The 19,528-nt window shown below is 46.8% G+C and overlaps 1 protein-coding gene across 3 annotated transcripts; it reads left to right on the top strand.

The window, feature by feature from the left end:
• The first annotated feature begins 88 nt into the window (after window positions 1-88).
• LOC110087810 (dehydrogenase/reductase SDR family member 4) lies at window positions 89-19,458 on the top strand. Of its 3 annotated transcripts, none has more exons than XM_020809725.3 (9): window positions 89-213; window positions 723-916; window positions 9,548-9,725; window positions 10,849-10,950; window positions 12,074-12,144; window positions 14,030-14,081; window positions 15,872-16,006; window positions 17,043-17,098; window positions 18,391-19,458. In XM_020809725.3, the coding sequence occupies exons 2-9, from the start codon at window positions 780-782 to the stop codon at window positions 18,503-18,505; spliced, it is 846 nt and encodes a 281-aa protein (XP_020665384.3). In that variant the 5' UTR covers window positions 89-213; window positions 723-779; the 3' UTR covers window positions 18,506-19,458. The 3 variants fall into 3 exon arrangements, with proteins under 3 accessions (XP_020665384.3, XP_078234465.1, XP_072833165.2); XM_078378339.1 differs by lacking the exon at window positions 89-213 and adding an exon at window positions 316-396; XM_072977064.2 differs by lacking the exon at window positions 89-213 and adding an exon at window positions 548-622.
• The last annotated feature ends 70 nt before the right edge of the window (window positions 19,459-19,528 follow it).

Below are 19,528 nucleotides of genomic sequence, written 5' to 3'. Positions count from 1 at the left end.
TGAGCAGGGACTCATTCAGGGACGCGCCGGTCAACCTCCGGAGCGGGGGGGGGGGAGGTTTACCGCTTGCAGTGAGGTTGCGCTTCTCGCGGCGTCCAGGCCCGCCTTGTCGGGCTTCGTCCACTAGAGGGCGGCCGCGGCCCCATTTATTTTCCCCAGGAATTAACCCCCTGCAAACTTCCTGGCTTTTCGGATCTCACGGGCTGCTTCAAGGTGAGACTTTGGGTTGTGTGTTTTTCTTTTTTGGGGGGGGGGGTTGGGGAGCGATCCGGCAGCAAAAGCAAAGAGGGAGGCGCGGGGGGGGGGGTTGCAGGAGTCACTGGAAAAAAACAGAACAAGGAAAGCGGGATTGCAAAGCATTGCACAGGCGGGACTTGGAAAAAGTTACTTCTGGTGGTAGGACTACAAGTCCCAGCATCCACCCCAGAGGGCACTTCTCTCCCTCTCCCCCCATTCCGAAGCTGTGGCACTGCCCTGCCTCTGCCTTCCCTCCGGCTGGAGGATTATGGGGGTTGTAGTCCGCCCCCCAAAGTTGCTTCCCCAAGTTCGGTGCGGGTTTGCAATGGAAGAACCGGGCAGGGGGCCGAAAAGGAGTCGTCTGGAGTCCATTGGGGGTGGTTTGGTGGGTGCAAAGGGTGCAAAAGGGGGGGAATCAGAGGCCTCCGGGGCTGGGCTTGGCCAAGCGGGTGTCGGTTTTGCAAGCATCGATCCGTGACTTGCAGGCTCTCCGGGATCCCGCCCAGGGCAGAGTCCAGAGGACACCCGCGAGGAGGAGGAGAATGTTTCGGACCTTCGCCGCCTTCTCACGACCCGGGTCAGCCAGCCAGCGTCTCGTCAGGATGAGCAGCGCCGCCGGCGCCCTCCCGCGAGGGAAGCTGGCCGACAAGGTGGCCCTGGTCACGGCCTCCACCGAGGGGTGAGTGGCCCTTCTCCCCCCCCCCCCAGGGAGGGACTGGGGAGGGGGGGACCCGATCTCCTGGGGGCTACGTCCAGAGACACCTGGCTGCAAGCAGAGTTTGGGTGTGTGTGTGTTGTTGTTTAGTCGTGTCCGACTCTTCGTGACCCCCATGGACCAGAGCACGCCAGGCCCTCCTGTCTTCCACTGCCTCCCGGAGTTTAGTACCAAATTCAGTTTGGTAGCTTCGGTGATCCTGTCCAACCACCTCGTCCCCTGTTGTCCTTCTCTCCTCTTGCCTTCACACTTTCCCAACATCGGGCTTTTCCAGTGACTCTTCTCTTCTCTTCTCATGAGATGGCCAAAGTACTGGAGCCTCAGCTTCAGGATCTGTCCTTCCAGTGAGCACTCAGGGTTGATTTCCTTTAGAACTGATAGGTTTGTTCTCCTTGCAGTCCAGGGGACTCTCAAGGGTCTCCTCCAGCACCACAATTCAAAAGCATCAATTCTTTGGCAGTCACCCTTCTTTATGGTCCAGCTCTCACTTCCATTCATTGCTACAGGAAAAACCATAGCTTTGACTATTCGGACTTTTGTTGGCAAGGTGATGTCTCTGCTTTTTAAGATGCTGTCTAGGTTTGTCACCGCTTTCCTCCCAAGAAGCAGGCATATTTCAATTTCGTGGCTGCTGTCACCATCTGCAGTGATCATGGAGCCCAAGAAGGTAAAATCTTTCACTGCCTCCATATCTTCCCCTTCTATTTGCCAGGACGTGATGGGACAAGTGGCCATGATCTTAGTTTTTTTTGATGTTGAGCTTCAGACCATTTTTTGCCCTATCCACTTTCACCCTCATTAAGAGGTTCTTTAATTCCTCCTCACTTTCCGCCATCAGAGTGGTATCATCTGCATATCTGAGGTTGTTGATATTTCTTCTGGCAATCTTAATTCCAGTTTGGGATTCATCCAGTCTAGCCTTTCACATGATATATTCTGCATATAAGTTAAATAAGGAGGGAGACAATATATAGCCTTGTCATACTCCTTTCCCAATTTTGAACCAATCAGTTGTTCCATTTCTAGTTCTAACTGTTGCTTCCTGTCCCACATATAGATTTCTCAGGAGACAGATAAGGTGGTCAGGCACTCCCATTTCTTTAAGGACTTGCCATAGTTTGCTGTGGTCCACACAAAGGCTTTTTTGTAGTCAGTGAAGCAGAAGTAGATGTTTTTCTGGAACTCTCTGGCTTTCTCCATAATCCAGCGCATGTCAGCACTGGTTTGGGGGTAGGGGAAGTGATACTTTGGGACTACAAGGCCCATGATGCCCCACATGGCGGTGGCGGGGCAAGAGATGCTGTGGCATGGAGTCCAACGGGATCATTTTCTGAAATTTTGGCCCCCAAAGAGGGACCAGCGCTTTGACACTCACCTGCGAGCATCTCTTGTTTTTTTCTTTCGAAAGGATGGATTTCCTGTGACAAACCCAGACCTACTGGGATCTATCACACAGTTACTAAGCTGCCACCAACCATTCCCTATAATAAGTCACACAGACCAGGGATGGATTTTTAAACAACAAAAAGAATAAAGTTTATTTTAAATACACACAGGGAAAAATAAGCAATCAGGTGAATAAAATAAAGTAACGTGGCTTATTCTCACACACACAAGCATACAGTTTGGTTCACCTAGAACCTTTAACTTAAAGCACAGACCCTGAACCCATCAGTTCTGGCTAACCAACAGACCCCTGAACCTATCAGGGTGGTACTCTGACCCACAGTAGTACCCTGTCAGACACACAGACTCCCACAACAGCTTCTTCTTCCCAGCTGCTGCTTCGTCACAACCCAGTGTCTCACAGTTTGTCTCAGCATCTACTCTTCACCACACAGGCATCACATATTTATACAGTACAGCCCCTCCTCCTGATGTCCCGCCTTCCACTCCCCATAGGATGGAACTTTCCCTCCAAACCCATGACAGACAGGTAACATCAGTGCTGTCATGTAACACCTCCCCTCTTTATAAGTTGTTTTGTAGGGGGAAAGCTAAGGTGCTTTTTCCCAAAAAACAACCTGTATAAAACACACAACACCAATTATACCTACCATATTATACTTACTTACATTCTAAGTTAAACATTTCAAATAGGCATTTAAACATTTACCATATACATTACACCAATTTACCTTTATTAATACAAACCAATTTAAAACCAGGTACATTTTAACTTTTTGTTTTCATTATATACATATAGTCCATGTTCTTTCGCCGTCTTCATTCTTCAGGTCTTCTTGATAAGGCGTCAGCAACACAGTTCACTGACCCTCTGACCACCTTCACTTCAAAGTCATAGTCCTGTAAGTTCAAAGCCCACCTCATAAGTTTGCTATTGTGGGTTTTCATTGTCTTTAACCATTGCAATGGTGAATGGTCAGTACACAGAATAAAATGTCTTCCCCAGATGTAAGGCTTGGCCTTCTGGATCGCGTAGACTATGGCCAAACACTCCTTCTCCACGGTTGCCAAATGTCTCTCACCTTTTTGAAGTTTCCTACTCAGGTAGGACACTGGATGCTGGTCACCATTCTCATCCTCTTGGCACAGAACTGCTCCTACCCCGCTGTTAGACGCATCGGTGTAGATGATGAACTCCCGGTCGAAGTCTGGAGCACGCAGGACAGGATAGTTGATTAACGCCTCCTTCAACCTCTGGAACGCCGCCTCACAGTCGCTGGTCCACGGGATGCGGTCATCAGCCTTCTTCCTCGTCAGATCGGTCAGCGGAGCCGCAATCTCACTAAACCTCGGGATGAACTTTCTGTAGTAGCCCACCAACCCAAGAAATGATTTGACTTTTTTCTTGGTGTTGGGTCTAGGCCAATCACGAACAGCTTCTATTTTGGCCTCCAGGGGTTTTATCATTCCTCCCCCTACCATGTGACCCAAGTATTTTCTTTCTGGGATACCCAGCTGCAGTTTGCTCTCTCTGCAGAGCCTAGGCCAAAGCACTTCCTCCCCTGGGTTAAAGCGCCTCTCCCTGCCTTCCTGGTCATCCCAAGCTTTCTTTCTGACCTTTTGAGCTGGCAGGGTCTCTGCTGCTAGCTCTAGGTTTCTCCTTAGGTCATTCATCAAGGTGTCTATGTAAGTCACAACGTCTTGTGGGTCACCCTGGGCGATCTGCCCCCAACCCTGCTCGATCAAATCAAGGGGCCCCTTCACCCCTTTCCCAAATAAAAGTTCAAACGGACTGAACCCGGTACTGGCTTGTGGCACTGATCGATAAGCAACCAAAAGGGATTGCAGCTTCTGGTCCCAATTGTTTGGATTCTCTGCCAAGAAAGCCCTAATCATGCGCATTAGAGTCCCATTGAACTTCTCAGTTACCCCATCACTTTCAGGATGATAGGCAGTGGCTTCCCTGAGCTTAATTCCACAGATTTGCCATAAGCGTTTCATGAGCTTTGACGTGAACGATGTGCCCAAATCTGTGATTATCTCTGAGGCAAATCCCATCCTGGACATGTACCCCACCAAAGCATCGGCCACTGTGTTAGTTTCGATGTTTGTCAAGGGTATGGCTTCAGGATACCTTGTGGCATGGTCCACAATTGTTAGAATGAACCTATTCCCCCTCTTTGTGGCCTTGGGCAAAGGTCCCACAATATCCACCCCTATGCATTTGAACGGAGTGTCAACCACAGGCAAAGGGCACAACTTTGCTTTGGTCCTGTCGCGGTTATTCCCCTGCCTTTGACACACATCACATTGTTTACAGAACTCCCTGATCTGCTTCCCTATGTCAGGCCAGTAGAAATTCTGTGTGATTCTCTGCTGTGTTTTGTTCACTCCTAAGTGTGCAGCAAACATGTCAGAGTGACCCCTTTGTAAGATCATGGGGCGATACTTTTCAGGTACCACTAGCTGACTCCTGATCCCATCTCCCCCTTTTGAGGTATTCCTCAGGGTCTCTCTATATAAAATCCCCTTTTCCTCCAGAAATCCCACTGGGGTTTCAGGTGTTAGCTGGGCGTCAGTCACCTGTTCAAAACACTTTTGGAGAGTGGCGTCTGCCTTTTGCTCCTGTCCAAATCTGCTGTCTGTGGTTAAGGTTTCCACCACAGCTTCTGAACTTCCCCCACCTGCTTCCGTCTCTGGCTCATCATTACCCCCCTGAACTGTCCCTGTGGTGGCTTGTGAGCGTGTAATCACTAGCACCCGTTTCACATGTTCAGCCAGGTCATTTCCCACGAGCACGGCTGCTGGCAGAGTCGATGAAATCGCTATCCGCCAATCTCCCCTCCAGCCTTGAAAGTTGACAGGTACCTCTGCTACTGGCAGAGAGATTATCTGCCCCTCAATCCCTGCTACCTTTATGCTCTCATTTGGGATTATAAACTCCCTAGGGATGATATCTGGATGGCATAGGGTTACTTGGGAACAAGTGTCCCGCAGCCCCCTATACTGACGGTCAAGTATTCCTACGTCCACCCCGGCTGTCTCAAACAACTGAGAATCTGTTTTTATCAGCAAGCAGCGCTTTACCTCCATAAGAGGACCATTTTCCTCAGCCTGATCAGCAGAGGTAGCTGTTCCAGACTGAGTAGTCATGGCAACAGGCTCCCTCTGTGACAATGAGCTTTGCTCCTTCTGGACACAGAACACAGCTTTTGGCTTGGTCCCACTAGCATTCTGAGGCACCATTCCTTTTAGCTGCTTTAATTTCTGACACTCTGAGATTAGATGACCCTTTCCCTGACAGAAATAACATTTTCTGGCGTATTTTGATTCTCTCTCATCTTGTTTTGGTTTTCCCTCCAAAATCTGAGGTCTTGGTTTCATGTCTGAGGGCTTCCCTTCACCATGGGCCCCTCCCCCTTGCTGGCTTTTCCCTGGTCCCTGAGAGTACTTGCTGTAGGTTTCTTTGGGTTTACCTACAGATTTCCCCTCACCCAAGGGCTTTCTTATTTGGGAGATAAAATCTGCGATCTCTGCGGCTGCTGCCACAGATTTCGGTTTCCTTTCCCTCACCTGGAATTTCAATTCCCCCTGCAGGACTGAATAGAACTGTTCCAGGGCTATCAAGTCTTTAAGCTGCTCATAGGTCTCTATTCCCTCCTGCGATAGCCATTTCTCAAGCAGCCTCACCAATTGGGCCCCCACTTGGGTAAAAGTCTGTTCTGGCTTCTTGGTAAGGGACCTGAATCTTTGTCTCAGCTGCTCTGCATTTATCCCATGTCTTGCAAACACCAGTTTTTTAAACTCTGCAAAATCTTTCATCAATTCCTCAGGCATCTCGGCATAAACCTCAGCCAGGCTACCACTGATTAAAGACCGCATGATGGTCATCTTCTCAGTTTCCCTCACTGAGAAGTCCACAAACGCTCTTTCCACTAAGGAAAAGAACACCTCAGGACAATCTCCCTTGTGGTACACAGGGAATTTCTTCAGGTCAGCCTTAGACAGTTGGCCTCCCTCAGAATCCCTATTATTATTATTGTTCTGGTTCATCATTTCCAGTTTTCTTAACTCATACGCCATCCTTTCTTTTTCCAGAGCAATTTTCTCTCTCTCCATTCTTTCTTCCCTCTCCATTCTCTCTCTCTCTCGCTCTAATTCAAATGCCATTTTCTCTCTCTCTAATCTTTCCTCCATTTCCCTCACCCTCAGTTCATGCTGTTGGGCTAGGATCAATTTTCTAAGTTCTGGGTTCTGCTCTCCTGTGCTGTCACCTTGCACTGAGCCAAATTCATCCTCAGAACCTTGGTCAATCTGGGGGTCTTTCACTTCACTCATGTCTGCTACTTGGCTTCGAGTCAAGGGCATACCCCCCCTCAGAACAGGCTGCTTTAAAAAGTCAAGCCTCAAAATAAAACGACCACTTTTTTTCCTTCTTGCCTCAGAACCAGCTCTCCCTAGAGACTGCTGCTGTTCTTCAGCACTACTTGCAACAGTATCGAGTCAGAGCCTACCCCCCTCTGCTGGGCCTCTCAGCTGGCAAGCTAGCTCGCTGTTGCTACGCAGTTTTGCCTCAGCGTTTTCCCGCCAAAACTAGGCTGCCTCAGAGCACCTTAATCTAAGTCTCCCCAGTTGGCACGTTCTTCTACTAGCGCACCTCCCCGTGAGGTACACCTAGAAGATTACCTACGCGCCTCAGACTGTCCCTGACTAGATCCCCCTTGCTCTGGGCACACTTGCCAAGGCTTTGCTGGACCGCTGGACAACTGGACCAGTCGTATCCCACCGCTGCCACCAATCAATGTGACAAACCCAGACCTACTGGGATCTATCACACAGTTACTAAGCTGCCACCAACCATTCCCTATAATAAGTCACACAGACCAGGGATGGATTTTTAAACAACAAAAAGAATAAAGTTTATTTTAAATACACACAGGGAAAAATAAGCAATCAGGTGAATAAAATAAAGTAACGTGGCTTATTCTCACACACACAAGCATACAGTTTGGTTCACCTAGAACCTTTAACTTAAAGCACAGACCCTGAACCCATCAGTTCTGGCTAACCAACAGACCCCTGAACCTATCAGGGTGGTACTCTGACCCACAGTAGTACCCTGTCAGACACACAGACTCCCACAACAGCTTCTTCTTCCCAGCTGCTGCTTCGTCACAACCCAGTGTCTCACAGTTTGTCTCAGCATCTACTCTTCACCACACAGGCATCACATATTTATACAGTACAGCCCCTCCTCCTGATGTCCCGCCTTCCACTCCCCATAGGATGGAACTTTCCCTCCAAACCCATGACAGACAGGTAACATCAGTGCTGTCATGTAACATTTCCCAGGTGGAAAAAAAAGAGGTTTCAAGGCTCATCCCCAGCTCATATTAATTCCCGCAGGATAAGATTTGGGGAGACAAGAGATCATTCTTGCTGCTTGTTCTCCCGCGATTCTTCTGTCTGTTTGCTGCTAAGTTGGGAGCCCTCGAGTTTCAGACAGAAGTTCGGATTTTAGAAACGTTCTTAAAGGATCAGATTTAAAGGCTTTATATGTTCTTGAACGTTCAGCTTAGCTTTGTACTTTAAGGGATAAACATACTTGGGGTTTTAAGGGTGTATTTATAAGGCACTCCTTCTTTTCGAATTGTAATAAGGGCCCCGGAAGGATGGCCGCTTTGGGTTATGATTTAACTTTTAGAAAGCTAAAATGGCTTCCTTAGAATCATCAGCGGACATGAAAAATTAAATTAAATTAGCAAGGAGGAGAATAATTATGTCTCCTAGAAAATTGCATTTTTCTTCTCTATCTTTTTTGCAAAAACTCATTGGTTCATTTCCTGGTGATCTTTCACCATTTATCACCTTCTCGTGTACTCATCTGTTGTTATATTCCCATCTCTGTGTTTTTCTTCTTAGCATTCAAACTGTCTGTTGTTTCAGCGACTGCATGGCTTCATTGTTAGGGTGTTAAGACTGGGAACGGAGCGATCCGGGTGTTGGTCCGAACTCAACCAGTGGACGATGTAGAGCCACTGGCTTTCTCCCTCAGCTTTACTGGGGGGATTATTCCGGGGATAAAGTAGGGAAGAAGAGAACCATAGGTGTCCCCTTAAGGATAAATTAGATAAATACGACTGAAAAATAAATGATTTTGACCTGTTCTAGCCCATCTTTCTACCCTTTTGGGGGATTTCCCCTTCCCTCATTTAATTCCACCCCTGTCGGGCATTTGGAAGTATCCTTTTATCCTCAGGTCATGCCACAAACGCTCCTTACCTTTGCAACTGTTCCCCGAGAAAGCTATCTGAGGCCATCTGCCGTCTCGTAAAAACCATTCCGTTTTTTTAAAAAAGCTCTCTGACCTGCTATTACAAAGTCTAACATGTGGGTGAACAAACTACAGCCCTCCAGATGTTATTAGACTACAAGCCCCAGCAGCCTCAGCCAACCTCGACCATGGTGAGGAATGCAGGGGTTTGTAGTCCCAAGGTACAAGTGGGTGTGGGTGGGTGTGCATGCATTTGGACTCCATTTCCCAGAATGCCACAGCCAGCATGGCACTTTGGTCTCCTCCTCCCCACCATCGCCAGATTCTAACTGTGATAAATACATATAGCATTTACTTTATTTTATTCAGCTCCCTTCTTCTTCTTTGTCTTGGGTTGTAGGTTAGTATCGTTATGATAACCTTGGAGTGGAAGCTTGGGTTCCCGTGGTTTTTACAGTGCTGTGGAAATAGCTGGTATTATTATTACTTTAATTATTATCATTATCCGCTCCGTTTTTTAAAAGCAGGATGTTTTGCATCTGGAGACGGGAGGTCTGGCAACATCTGGAGGGCTGCAGTTTCACCGTTTACATATTTGCTTACTTTATTTATAGGCCGCCTTTCTCCCGAGAAGGGAAACCAAGGTAGTTCGCAGTATAAAAAAAGAACAGAATTAAAAACCTATTAAGTTAAACATTGAAAGACAAACTATAGGCTAATTAAAATACAAGTAAATCATTAAAAGCAATTAAATATTAACCATCCTTGTTCTCTGGCAGTAGGGCTTTCTTTAGCCGCCTCGGGATCTTTTTCAGAAGAAAGGTGAGAGAAAAATATTTTATATAAATAAAATTTATATATCTTTTTTTCTTAGAATATTCCGCATTGTCACCCCTCCCCTTGTTTCTCGCCAGAATTGGCTTCGCGATTGCCCGCCGCATGGCTCAAGATGGGGCCCACGTGGTCATAAGCAGCCGAAAACCGGCAAACGTGGACCGAGCGGTGGACGAATTACAGAAGGAGAACCTTAGCGTGTCGGGGTTGGTGTGCCACGTGGGGAAAGCGGAAGACAGGCAGCGCCTCATTGATGCGGTGAGGGTTGGATGCTTTGGGAGTTATAGTCCTGTGCTTCTCACGGGTGCGGGATTTCGGGTGGGGCGTTATCTCCTCGTTCCAACAGGCCTCCATCGGGAGATATTTCACTATACCTGTTTTTCAACTCCTACGGATCCTTTCAGGGCAGCTAGATGTTAAATCTACCTCTTGAGTAACTGAAGCACTTGTAAAGAGGAGAGAGCCGAGAGCCTGGAAGCCTTACTTTGAATTCGAAGTTTACAGATTTGAGTGTTCGGACTACACCGCCCAGAATTCTCCAGGCAGTTGTGCTTCCTAGGAAATTTTCAGAGCTGCAGTCCAAAACCACAGATCAGCGGACCTCGTAGAAGAATTTGCTGATGTTAACAAACAAGCACTTTTTACCAAAAAAATATATTACATATTCTGTAAGATCAGAGAATCCTAGAATCATGGAGTTGGAAGGGGCCTACAAGGCCATCCAGTCCAACCTCCTGCTCAAGGCAGGAATCCAAATCAAAGTAGATCTGGCAGAGGGTGGTCCAGTTTTCTCCTGAAGGCCTCCGGTGTTGGAGCGCCCACCACCTCCCCGAGGTAACTGGTTCTGTTGTTGTACTGTTCTAACAGTTAAGAAGTTTTTTCCTGATATTCAGCTTAAATCTGGCTTCTTGTCACTTGAGCCCATGATGACATGTCCTACACAATGGACTGATGATTATATCTCTCCCTCACTGAAGAAGCTACTTGGATGAGTAGCGAAACATTTCAGCCTAATAAGAAACAAATCTGGTTGCCATGACTCAAGATCCCTTCAGTCTTCTTTTTCCAAGACTAAACATGCCCAATTCTTTCGGTCTTTCTTCATAGGGCTTAGTTTCTGTGTTCCTCAAGACCTTTGCACTAGAATCATGCCTGTTAGTGATGGCAGACTTTCAGAATTGAGTGCCAGGCTGGTATCCAATCCTGGTTTTGTCACACAAGCAACTGTCCTGTGGTTTCACAACTGGGTAAAGCAGAGCAATTACACCCAGTGAAGATTTTCCTTCATGTTGATCCCTTTGGTTGCTGTTGGTTTTGGGGGTGGGTGGGTCTAGAAAGAGAAAGATTTGCTGATGGTTCGGATCTTGGCCTCTTTCTTTAGGCCCTGGAACGCCACGGAGGAATCGATATCTTGGTATCGAACGCAGCTGTGAACCCCTTTATGGGCAGCCTCCTTGATGTCACAGAAGAAGTATGGGATAAGGTAGGAGGCTTTGGGCCAACGGCTGAGACAAAAAGATTGCCATCAAGAGAACAGACTTTGAATTTGAGTCCGGAACAGGACACGTGCTGAGCCAGAGATACAGTGGTGCACCATATAGCGACGTTAATCCGTTCCGGATTAATTGTCGTTATCCGGAAACATCGCTATGCGGGGGGAAAACCCCATAGGAACGCATTAAACCTCGTTTAATGCGTTCCTATGGGGCGAAAACTCACCATTATCTGAAGATCCTCCATAGCGCCGCCATTTTCACCGCCTCGATAAGCGAGGGCAGCACGCGAAAATGCTTGCAGCTGCCATTTTGTTGATGCGGTGGCCATTTTGGAACCGCCGATCAGCTGTTCTAAAAATATCGCAATGCGAAGATCGGTAAGTGAAAAGCTTACCGATCATTGCAATGCGATGTTTGCCCTATCTAAACATCGCAATGCAATTGCATTAGCGATCACAAAAAATAGATTGCTATGCGGATTCATCGTTAAACGGTGCACTCGTTATGCGAGGCACCACTGTACTGACCAACTCACTATTAGGCACAAGGCACTGGAAATCAACTGGAGTCGCTATGCAGGACCCAGAACCCAGCATGGATGTCTGTTATTCAGGTTGTAGTTTTCTTATGCATCTGATGAAGACGGAAGTCCATGAAAATTTTAAGTTATGATAAATAGGCTAGTCTTCCAGGTACCACAGGAAACTGGTTCTTTTCAGTGCCATTATCAGCCATTCGGCCTGGGATCTTCTGCGTGGAAATCAGTGGCTAAGGGGTTGCCTCTCTTTCCGTACCTGGTTTTGAGCCAGTTGGGGGAGCAGGTGCAGAAAAGTTGGTGACGGTTGGACTCCCTTTCCCAGAAATGGGTGGTGGCCGAGTGTTTTGTCTTTCCAAATATGTAAACAAGCACAACTGACTTATGGGGTGGAGGCCCCTGAAGAGTGGCTGCCCCCCCCCATATTGTCCTGGGCCAGTTGGAGAGCCAGCTCAACCGAGGCGGTTCTTCCTTTTGGAGACTGAGGTGAAGGGGGTCGGGAGATGAAAAGTGCTCTAAGACAAGTGACCAATTCTGAAACCCATTTCTCCCCACCTCTTTTTTTTAAATTTTAGATTCTGGATGTCAACATAAAGGCGACCGCCTTACTAGTTAACAAGGTGGTCCCTCATATGGAGAAGAGGGGGTAAGTGAAACAAGGGGCCTCCCGGTGCATGGGGACATTTTGTAGCTTTGGGAAAATGCCTGTCCATATTCTGATTATCTCTGTGGGGTAACCTTGCCGTTCCTTTTTTCCTTATCTTGTCTTGTTTCTGATACGCATTGAAGGGGTTTCAATGCGTTTCAATGCATTGACAGACGTCCCCTCCCATCTCTCTTAAACTTAGGCTTCCTGAATTGTAATGACCAAAATCATCTGCATCCAGGTTTCTAGCCCTCATCGTGATTGTGACCAATTAAGAGACAACAGGTCTCTTTCGGACCCAGGAAATGGGGCTGTGGGGAGCTGGGGTGGGCCTGTTTAGCCTTACAACAGCCCAATGAGGCTGCTTAGGGCAAGGGATGTAGACCAGCTTGAGGGCACTTTGTGACCTTTGTGACTGAGCAGTATCTAGAACCCAGGACTTGTTTGGTTGGAGGGTGGTTCTTCAACACAGAACAGGCTTAGGGGATCTCAATTGGATCTCCAAGATTGACCAGCCAGCTCCAGATAACTTTCTAAACCTCCTCCATAGAATAGCTGTGGGCCACTTCCTCATCCAAAAAATCTCTTTTTTAAAATTTATTTTTATTTATGTATTTTATTTATATCCCGCCTATCTGGTCAATTACGACCACTCTAGGCAGCTAGATAAAAATGATTTTTGCCAAACCAGAAGTGATTAGGCGTTTCCTTGCAATGTAAAATCCCTTCAGGAAAGGCCAGGATCCTTCACCTTGTAATAAAAGAGATTTGCTAATTGTGGAGCATGGGTAAAGGTAAAGGTTCCGCTTGACATTTAGTCCAGTCATGTCCAACTCTAGGGGGCGGTGCATATCCCCGTTTCCAAACCATAGAGCCAGCATTTGTCCAAAGAGTTTCCGTGGTCACATGGCCAGCGAGACTAGACACAGAATGCCGTGACCTTCCCACTGAGGTGGTACCTATTTATCCACTCGCATTTTTACATGCTTTCGAACTGCTAGGTTGGCAGGAGCTGGGACAAGTGACAGGAGCTCACTCCGTTGCGTGGATTCGATCTTTCGACGGCTGGGCTTCTGACTTTGCAGCACAGAGGCTTCTGCGGTTTAATCTGCAACGCCACCCTTTTGTGGAGCAAAGAGGCACAGTCAATTTTCATTTTGGGAGGGGGCAAAATAACTTATATCTTTTTAATAGTGGAGAAGCCTCCAGGAGCTGTGCAAACAGAAATGGTCCAGAAGCCATATGCGGCCCACCCCTGACCTAAACTTTTGCCAATGACCCTTTCCATCACCTCAGTTACATTCTAAGATCACATGATTTCTCTCTCTGCTCTCATTGCTGGGGTGGTCTCTTCACCTAGCCTAATACAGATTTTAACCTGTGACTCTGGTGCAGTAATTCCCAGTAATAACATGGATGGAATGAAAAATATGAAAATATAATAGAACCCTAGAATTACTGAGTTGGAAGGGGCTTATAAGGCCGTCAAGGCCAATCCCCTGCTTAAGGCAGGAATTGAACTCAAAGCAGATCCGACAGAGGGTTGTCCAATTTTCTCTTGAATGCCTCCAGTGTTGGAGTGCTCACCATCTCCTCCTGAGGTCATGGGTTCCGTTGTCATGCTGCCCTAACAGCTAAGAAGTTTTTCCATCTGGCTTCCTATAGCTTGAGGGACACATCCTGCAATCTGGGATGATCAAGAACAGATCCTGCCTTGTTCTCTGTAGGACTACCTTTCAAGCATTTGAAAAGTGGTATCCTATCTTCCCTCAGTCTTCTTTTCTCATGTCTCCTCTTAGTCGTCTGCGGCAGAGGACAGAGAGAAATTGAGGGACGCAATAAGAATTCTCTCTCTCTCTTTTTCTCTTCCCCACTACCATTACAGAGGTGGTTCCATAGTTATTGTCTCCTCCGTCGCTGCATATTCCCCCTTTCCGGTAAGTCACCCACGGACTCCTCCGTTGTCACATTTCCAGGGGATACAGCAGGTGAAAGTCCAATAAGTCAGTCCAAAGTCAGAAGTCTGGGGGATACAAAGCAGATGCCAAATTGCCAAAGCCAAAACACAAACCTTAGTCAGAAGTCAGAGTCCAAGGATCAAGTAAGCAAGGTTCAAGATAGCAGGAACATGGACAAGAGCCAGAGAATGGACTTGTTACTTCCACAAGCTTGCAAGCCTCTGGGTGCAGATTTTATAGCAGTAGCAGTCATCTAAACCATTCATCCTGCTAAAACTCAGGGCTGGTCGACCTGATGTTCCTATGGGAAGCATTCATGCTAACCTCAGACCTTCGTGTCATGAGTCTTTGCCGAAGCTTATCCCTCACTCTGGCTACTGGGGGAGGAGAATCTGGTGGTGATTCAGCTGCCTGCGATTCTGATTGCCCAGCATTTTCCTCAGCTGTAATTAACCCCTCAGATTCCAGACCTTCTTTGGCAGAACTCACGACATCCATCACCGATCCTGTGTTTCTCTTTTAGAAGCTGGAACATCCTTAGTAACTTTGCTATAACCTCGCTGTCATGATTCAAGTCACTTCCAAGTTGCAGCAACCCTAATAGAGTACTCAAGATATGTGAGGTGTTCGGTGACTGGTTTTCTATTGCCACCCACTGTTGAGTTTTCATGGTTGAGGATGGATTTGAACTTGAGTCAACTTGGGAAGGGGAGGCTTATTAAATGGTGCCTAGTTTAGGGGATGTGTCGGATGGAGCAAAGATGAGGACCCTTGGTCCACCAAGATGTTTTAGAGAAACCAATCTCACAACTGCTGTTGGCCATGGTTGATGGGTCTGTGGGTGTTGTGGGCCAAAACATAAGAGCCAAAGATTCTTAATTCCTGGAGGATAGGAGTCAGTCTTTTGTAGAATTAGAACCTGGGGTTTATCCAGGTGAAGGAGTTGTTAGTAATATCAGGAGAGGTGAAAAGATGGCCTTCAGATTATGGATAATTAATATTTGTGGAATTTCTTGCCGCAGCATGTAGTGGTCAGGCGGCTGCAGGCGTGGATGGCTTTGGATGTCTTCACTGCAGATTGGTGTAGGGACGGTCCTTACCTATGGCAGAGGACAGCTTGGAAAAGTTACCTTATTTTTCGCACCATAAGACACACTTTTTTCCCACAAAGCAGGGGGGTGGAAAGTCTGTGAGTCTTATAGAGCGAAGAAAACAGATTATATTTTCCTGTTTTCTTCTCCTTAAAAATTGATGCATCTTATGGAAAGGTGCGTCTTATGGAGCGAAAAATATGGTACTTTTTTTAGACGACATCTCCCTGAACTCCGCAGGCAGCACGTCTATTGGGGACACAGTCGCCGCCTCTGAAATTGCCATGACATTTTGGAGGCAGTTGGGACTGGAAGTTAAGAAGGGAAATACTGTAGTGGCATCCGATTTTAGCAATAGCAGAAACTGGGTGGAGATGGGATTCGAGCACAGACAGGGTGGCATCTGTGGTCCGTGTGAGTTTTTGGTGGTCCCTGTGACCGAGGGCTATCTTTAAACATCCACTTGGATCTAAGCCTGCCTTCCTTGGCCTGAGGCTGTCCAGATGTGGCATATGACCGTGTCTGGCACCCCCCGGCTGGAGTGATGGATATTGCTGCCCCAGAAGGTGGGGTTGGGATGTTACTGGGAGTTGCAGTCCACCGGATGGTGGAAGTTGTAATTCAACACATCTAGAGGGACACAGATGGAAGAAGGCTGAAGGTCTTTTATCCCACTAGGCTTTGGGTCCTTACAACGTCAGCAAGACAGCCCTTCTGGGCCTCACCCGCAACCTGGCCTTGGAACTGACCGCCAGGAACATCCGTGTCAACTGCCTCGCACCCGGCTTGATCCGCACCAAGTTCAGCTCAGTGGTGAGTACCAGCAGAGGAGAAGGGGTGATGGGCAGTAGAAGAGTTTTTTCCAATTTGAGACTCATGTGGGAAGGCTGTTTGGGGCCTCCTGCCTTTACCTAAATATCACATGACCTTTGGAACTCCCTGCCTCAGAATATCCATTCCACACCTTCCTTATTCTCACTCGGCCACCTTCTTCTTAAATCTTTATTCCATTAACTGCATCATTTCTGATCATTTATATTGATCATTATATGTACCATTTGACTGTTTTTAGTTTTGCTGTTGCTGTGCTGTTTTGTTTTTAAAACTTGGATTTCCTTTTACTTTACTAAAAATATTGTTCCTCTGTGTTTTTGTTTTGTTTTCAAGTTGGAGGTTTTTTGTTTTTTTAAATGAAACCTTTTTATCTTGCTCTTCCGTTTTCAAATACATTTCTCGGCAGCAACATTATCACAAAGACTGCAATGATAATTCAGTCCTATAGCGACAGCACTTGTAGCAGCTAAAATAAAATAAAATAAAATAAAGTGTTCAGGTTCCATTCTGAGAGACGTTTTTGGGGACAAATCATGATTCACATGTCCCACTGATTTGCAGTAGTCAACTGGCTGAAGATTCCGAAACTTGAAATAAAAAAAAACTAATGCTTGCAGAATGTGAACACTTTGTCCTATTTGGAAGATTCATCTCTGTTGGGATTGGAATTTTAAATGCATCCTAATTTAAAAGCTCGGAAGATCTCAGACTTCTGAAAGATATTGGTGTTTGTTCCCAATAACGAACTCAACAGTTGTGTGCCAAGAAACAGAGGTCCATCTCTCCAGACACAATAAGGGTGGAGGAGACCTCATGGATCAGTATGCTGATGTAGGAGAAGATATTATGTTCCCAAAATAGTGTAGGTCTCAGAAGTTTAATGCTTTCTTCGTGCGTCTGCATCTGTTTTTTAATTGGGAATGTTGGCTGCCTTTAGAAGAGGCTTGTTATGGAAAGAAATACAGGGTAATAACTCTTTTGTAAATAAAACAGGCACAAACTCTTACCTTTTCAGCTGTGGCAGGACAAAGCGACAGGTGATAAATTGATGGAGTCCATGCGGATACACAGGTAAGCTTAGCAATTATCCAATCTTTCCAGCAAACCAATCGTTGGTAGCTAGGGGCCTGTGGGCCAGACACAGGTTACAGGCAAACTCAGAGGTGACTGTAGTATGTCAGAAGCTGCATGTATGAATCGGCAGTCAGACCCCAAGTGTGTTTAAATTTTTAAAAAATATATGCCTCTGTATAGCCCAATAAGCTGATAACTCCAGTAATTTATTTATTTATTTATTTATTTAATTTATACCCCGCCTATCTGGCCCACCGGACCACTCTAGGCGGCTTCCAAATATAAAATCAAATAATAAAACATAGACAAATACATAATAATCAAACAAGAACAGCAGTAAAAATAAAAAGGAAAAGTAAGAAAAATCAAGAGTTGGCTGGAGGGAAGGCCTGAATAAACAGCCATGTTTTTAATTGGGTTTTAAAGGTGCCCAGCGTGGGGGCCACGCAAATTGGCGGAAGGAGATTGTTCCAGAGGCGAGGAGCCACCGCCGAGAAGGCCCGGTTTCATGTCTTCTCCTTCTGGGCCTCTCTCGGCGTCAGGCTCCTCAGCCTCACCTCCTGACTCGCGCGGGTGATCCAGGTAGATCTTTGTGGGAGGAGGCATTCCGCCAAATATCGAGGTCCTAAACCGTTTAGGGCCTTATAAGTAAGCATTAAAACTTTGAAGTTGACACGGAAACAGATGGGCAGCCAATGCAATGCGGCCAGCGTTGGAGAGATGTGTTGATATTTTCTCACTACCTTGATCTCCCTGATTTAAGCCACATATCTTGGAAGCAATTCTTTCTTTCTGAGCGCCGACCTCAAGAAACGGCCAGGAACAAACCCTGTTTCTCAATCCGTGTTTGCAAAAGATTGTCGGCGGCAAGATAGTGAGGCTGGACAACACACAAAGCTTATTCCATGTTTATTTCTGTCCTTGTGCTTCCATTGCCTCTCCTTTCCCATCCTCCAATCTCTAGTCAGAGCCTCGTAGTGCAAAACTTTGTTACAGCGAGTAAAGATTTTTTTTTCCTCCCCTTACGAAAAAAAAAAAATCTCACGTCCCTCATCTCCTTTTGCAATTTCTTCCTGGCCCCGCAGTCTGGGAATCGGGGGGCAAGATGGGGAGGAGCTAAAGAAAAGCGAAAGGGTTGTGCACGCAAGCACACAGCGGGTTCAATAGTAAGCCAAGATGATCTACCATCCCATTTCTCTGATTTGCACAAACAAAGCCAGTGAGTCCTGTAGGCACGATCCCCTTTACTCTGCCCTTCACTAGACGGTGGTCTTTTTCTTCTCCTTCAGGATTGGAGAGCCGTCTGACTGCGCTGGCATTGTCTCCTTCCTTTGTTCCTCTGATGCTGACTACATTACAGGGGAGACGGTGGTGGTGGCCGGAGGGTCGCCCTCCCGCCTCTGATGTGTGTTGGGTCCGTGGCCTGGTCTGCCTCCCTTCCCGAGAACACAGATGGACTGAAGACCTCCTGCAAATCAGGAATAACATACGGAGACATCCGTGCCAGGGAGAGGTTTCATAGTGTCTAAGAGATTGCATATGTCAATGGAGGAACAGGGAATGTATGTTTGTGGGTTGGGGGCTGTCTCCCCCCTAAGGGGAGCAGGGGGTTGGGCTCAATGGCATGAAAGGTCCCTTCCAATTCAGTTAGTCTATGATTCTATGAGAGGTGATAAAACAAGATGGAGACCTGTCTTCAAGACAATATAAATGGGATGGGATAAAGCAAGATTGGATCTTATTTTGAACCCATGTCCAAATCTTTGGGGTGGGGAGAGAATCATGTGTCCCTGAAACCATTTTGATCCCCCTCCCAAGCTCCTTGCAGTAAACTTTGGACGAGAGGCAAAACTAATGAATTCCCAAATCTGGGAGCATCCCAAAATGGAAAATCAACTTTGGAATGATTTCTAGGCCTCCCAAACACACACCTTCTAAAAATCTCACCTTTCCCTTGCCTCTATTCTCCAGAGCGACAAATGGTGATCTGGTCACTTTTCTTTTTTTTCTTTCCTCTTTAATTGTTGGTCAGGGGGAGAGCCGGCGGATGGTCCTGACGGGTGGGTGGGGGCCCAAAAATTAGCCCCCAGACCTGACACACTTTTACTCTGAATGTTGAACGATGTCTGTTTTGCGGGTCCGGGGAGATTCATTGGGGAACTCCTTTTGAGAAGAGGGTGGGGGTGGCTAGCATGGATTTGGGGAGAGCCACCCCCTTTTTTTTAACAGAAGGGCTGGGATGCAGGAAGTTTTTGGTTGAGGGATGGGGAGGACAGCCTGTGGCATAGCATTTCTATGTCATCCTTCTGTGCCTTATACTGTATTTGAGCCTAAATAAAAGTGTCTGTTTGACTGAATCCTTTGTGGGCGTCTTAATTTCTCATTGGGGTGGGGGACAGCCATTTTAAGACGATGGGGTTCAGCAAG

Source organism: Pogona vitticeps, chromosome 6 (assembly GCF_051106095.1).
Source record: "Pogona vitticeps strain Pit_001003342236 chromosome 6, PviZW2.1, whole genome shotgun sequence".
Lineage (NCBI taxonomy): Eukaryota > Metazoa > Chordata > Lepidosauria > Squamata > Agamidae > Pogona > Pogona vitticeps.
This window is presented reverse-complemented; position numbering and strand designations above follow the sequence as displayed.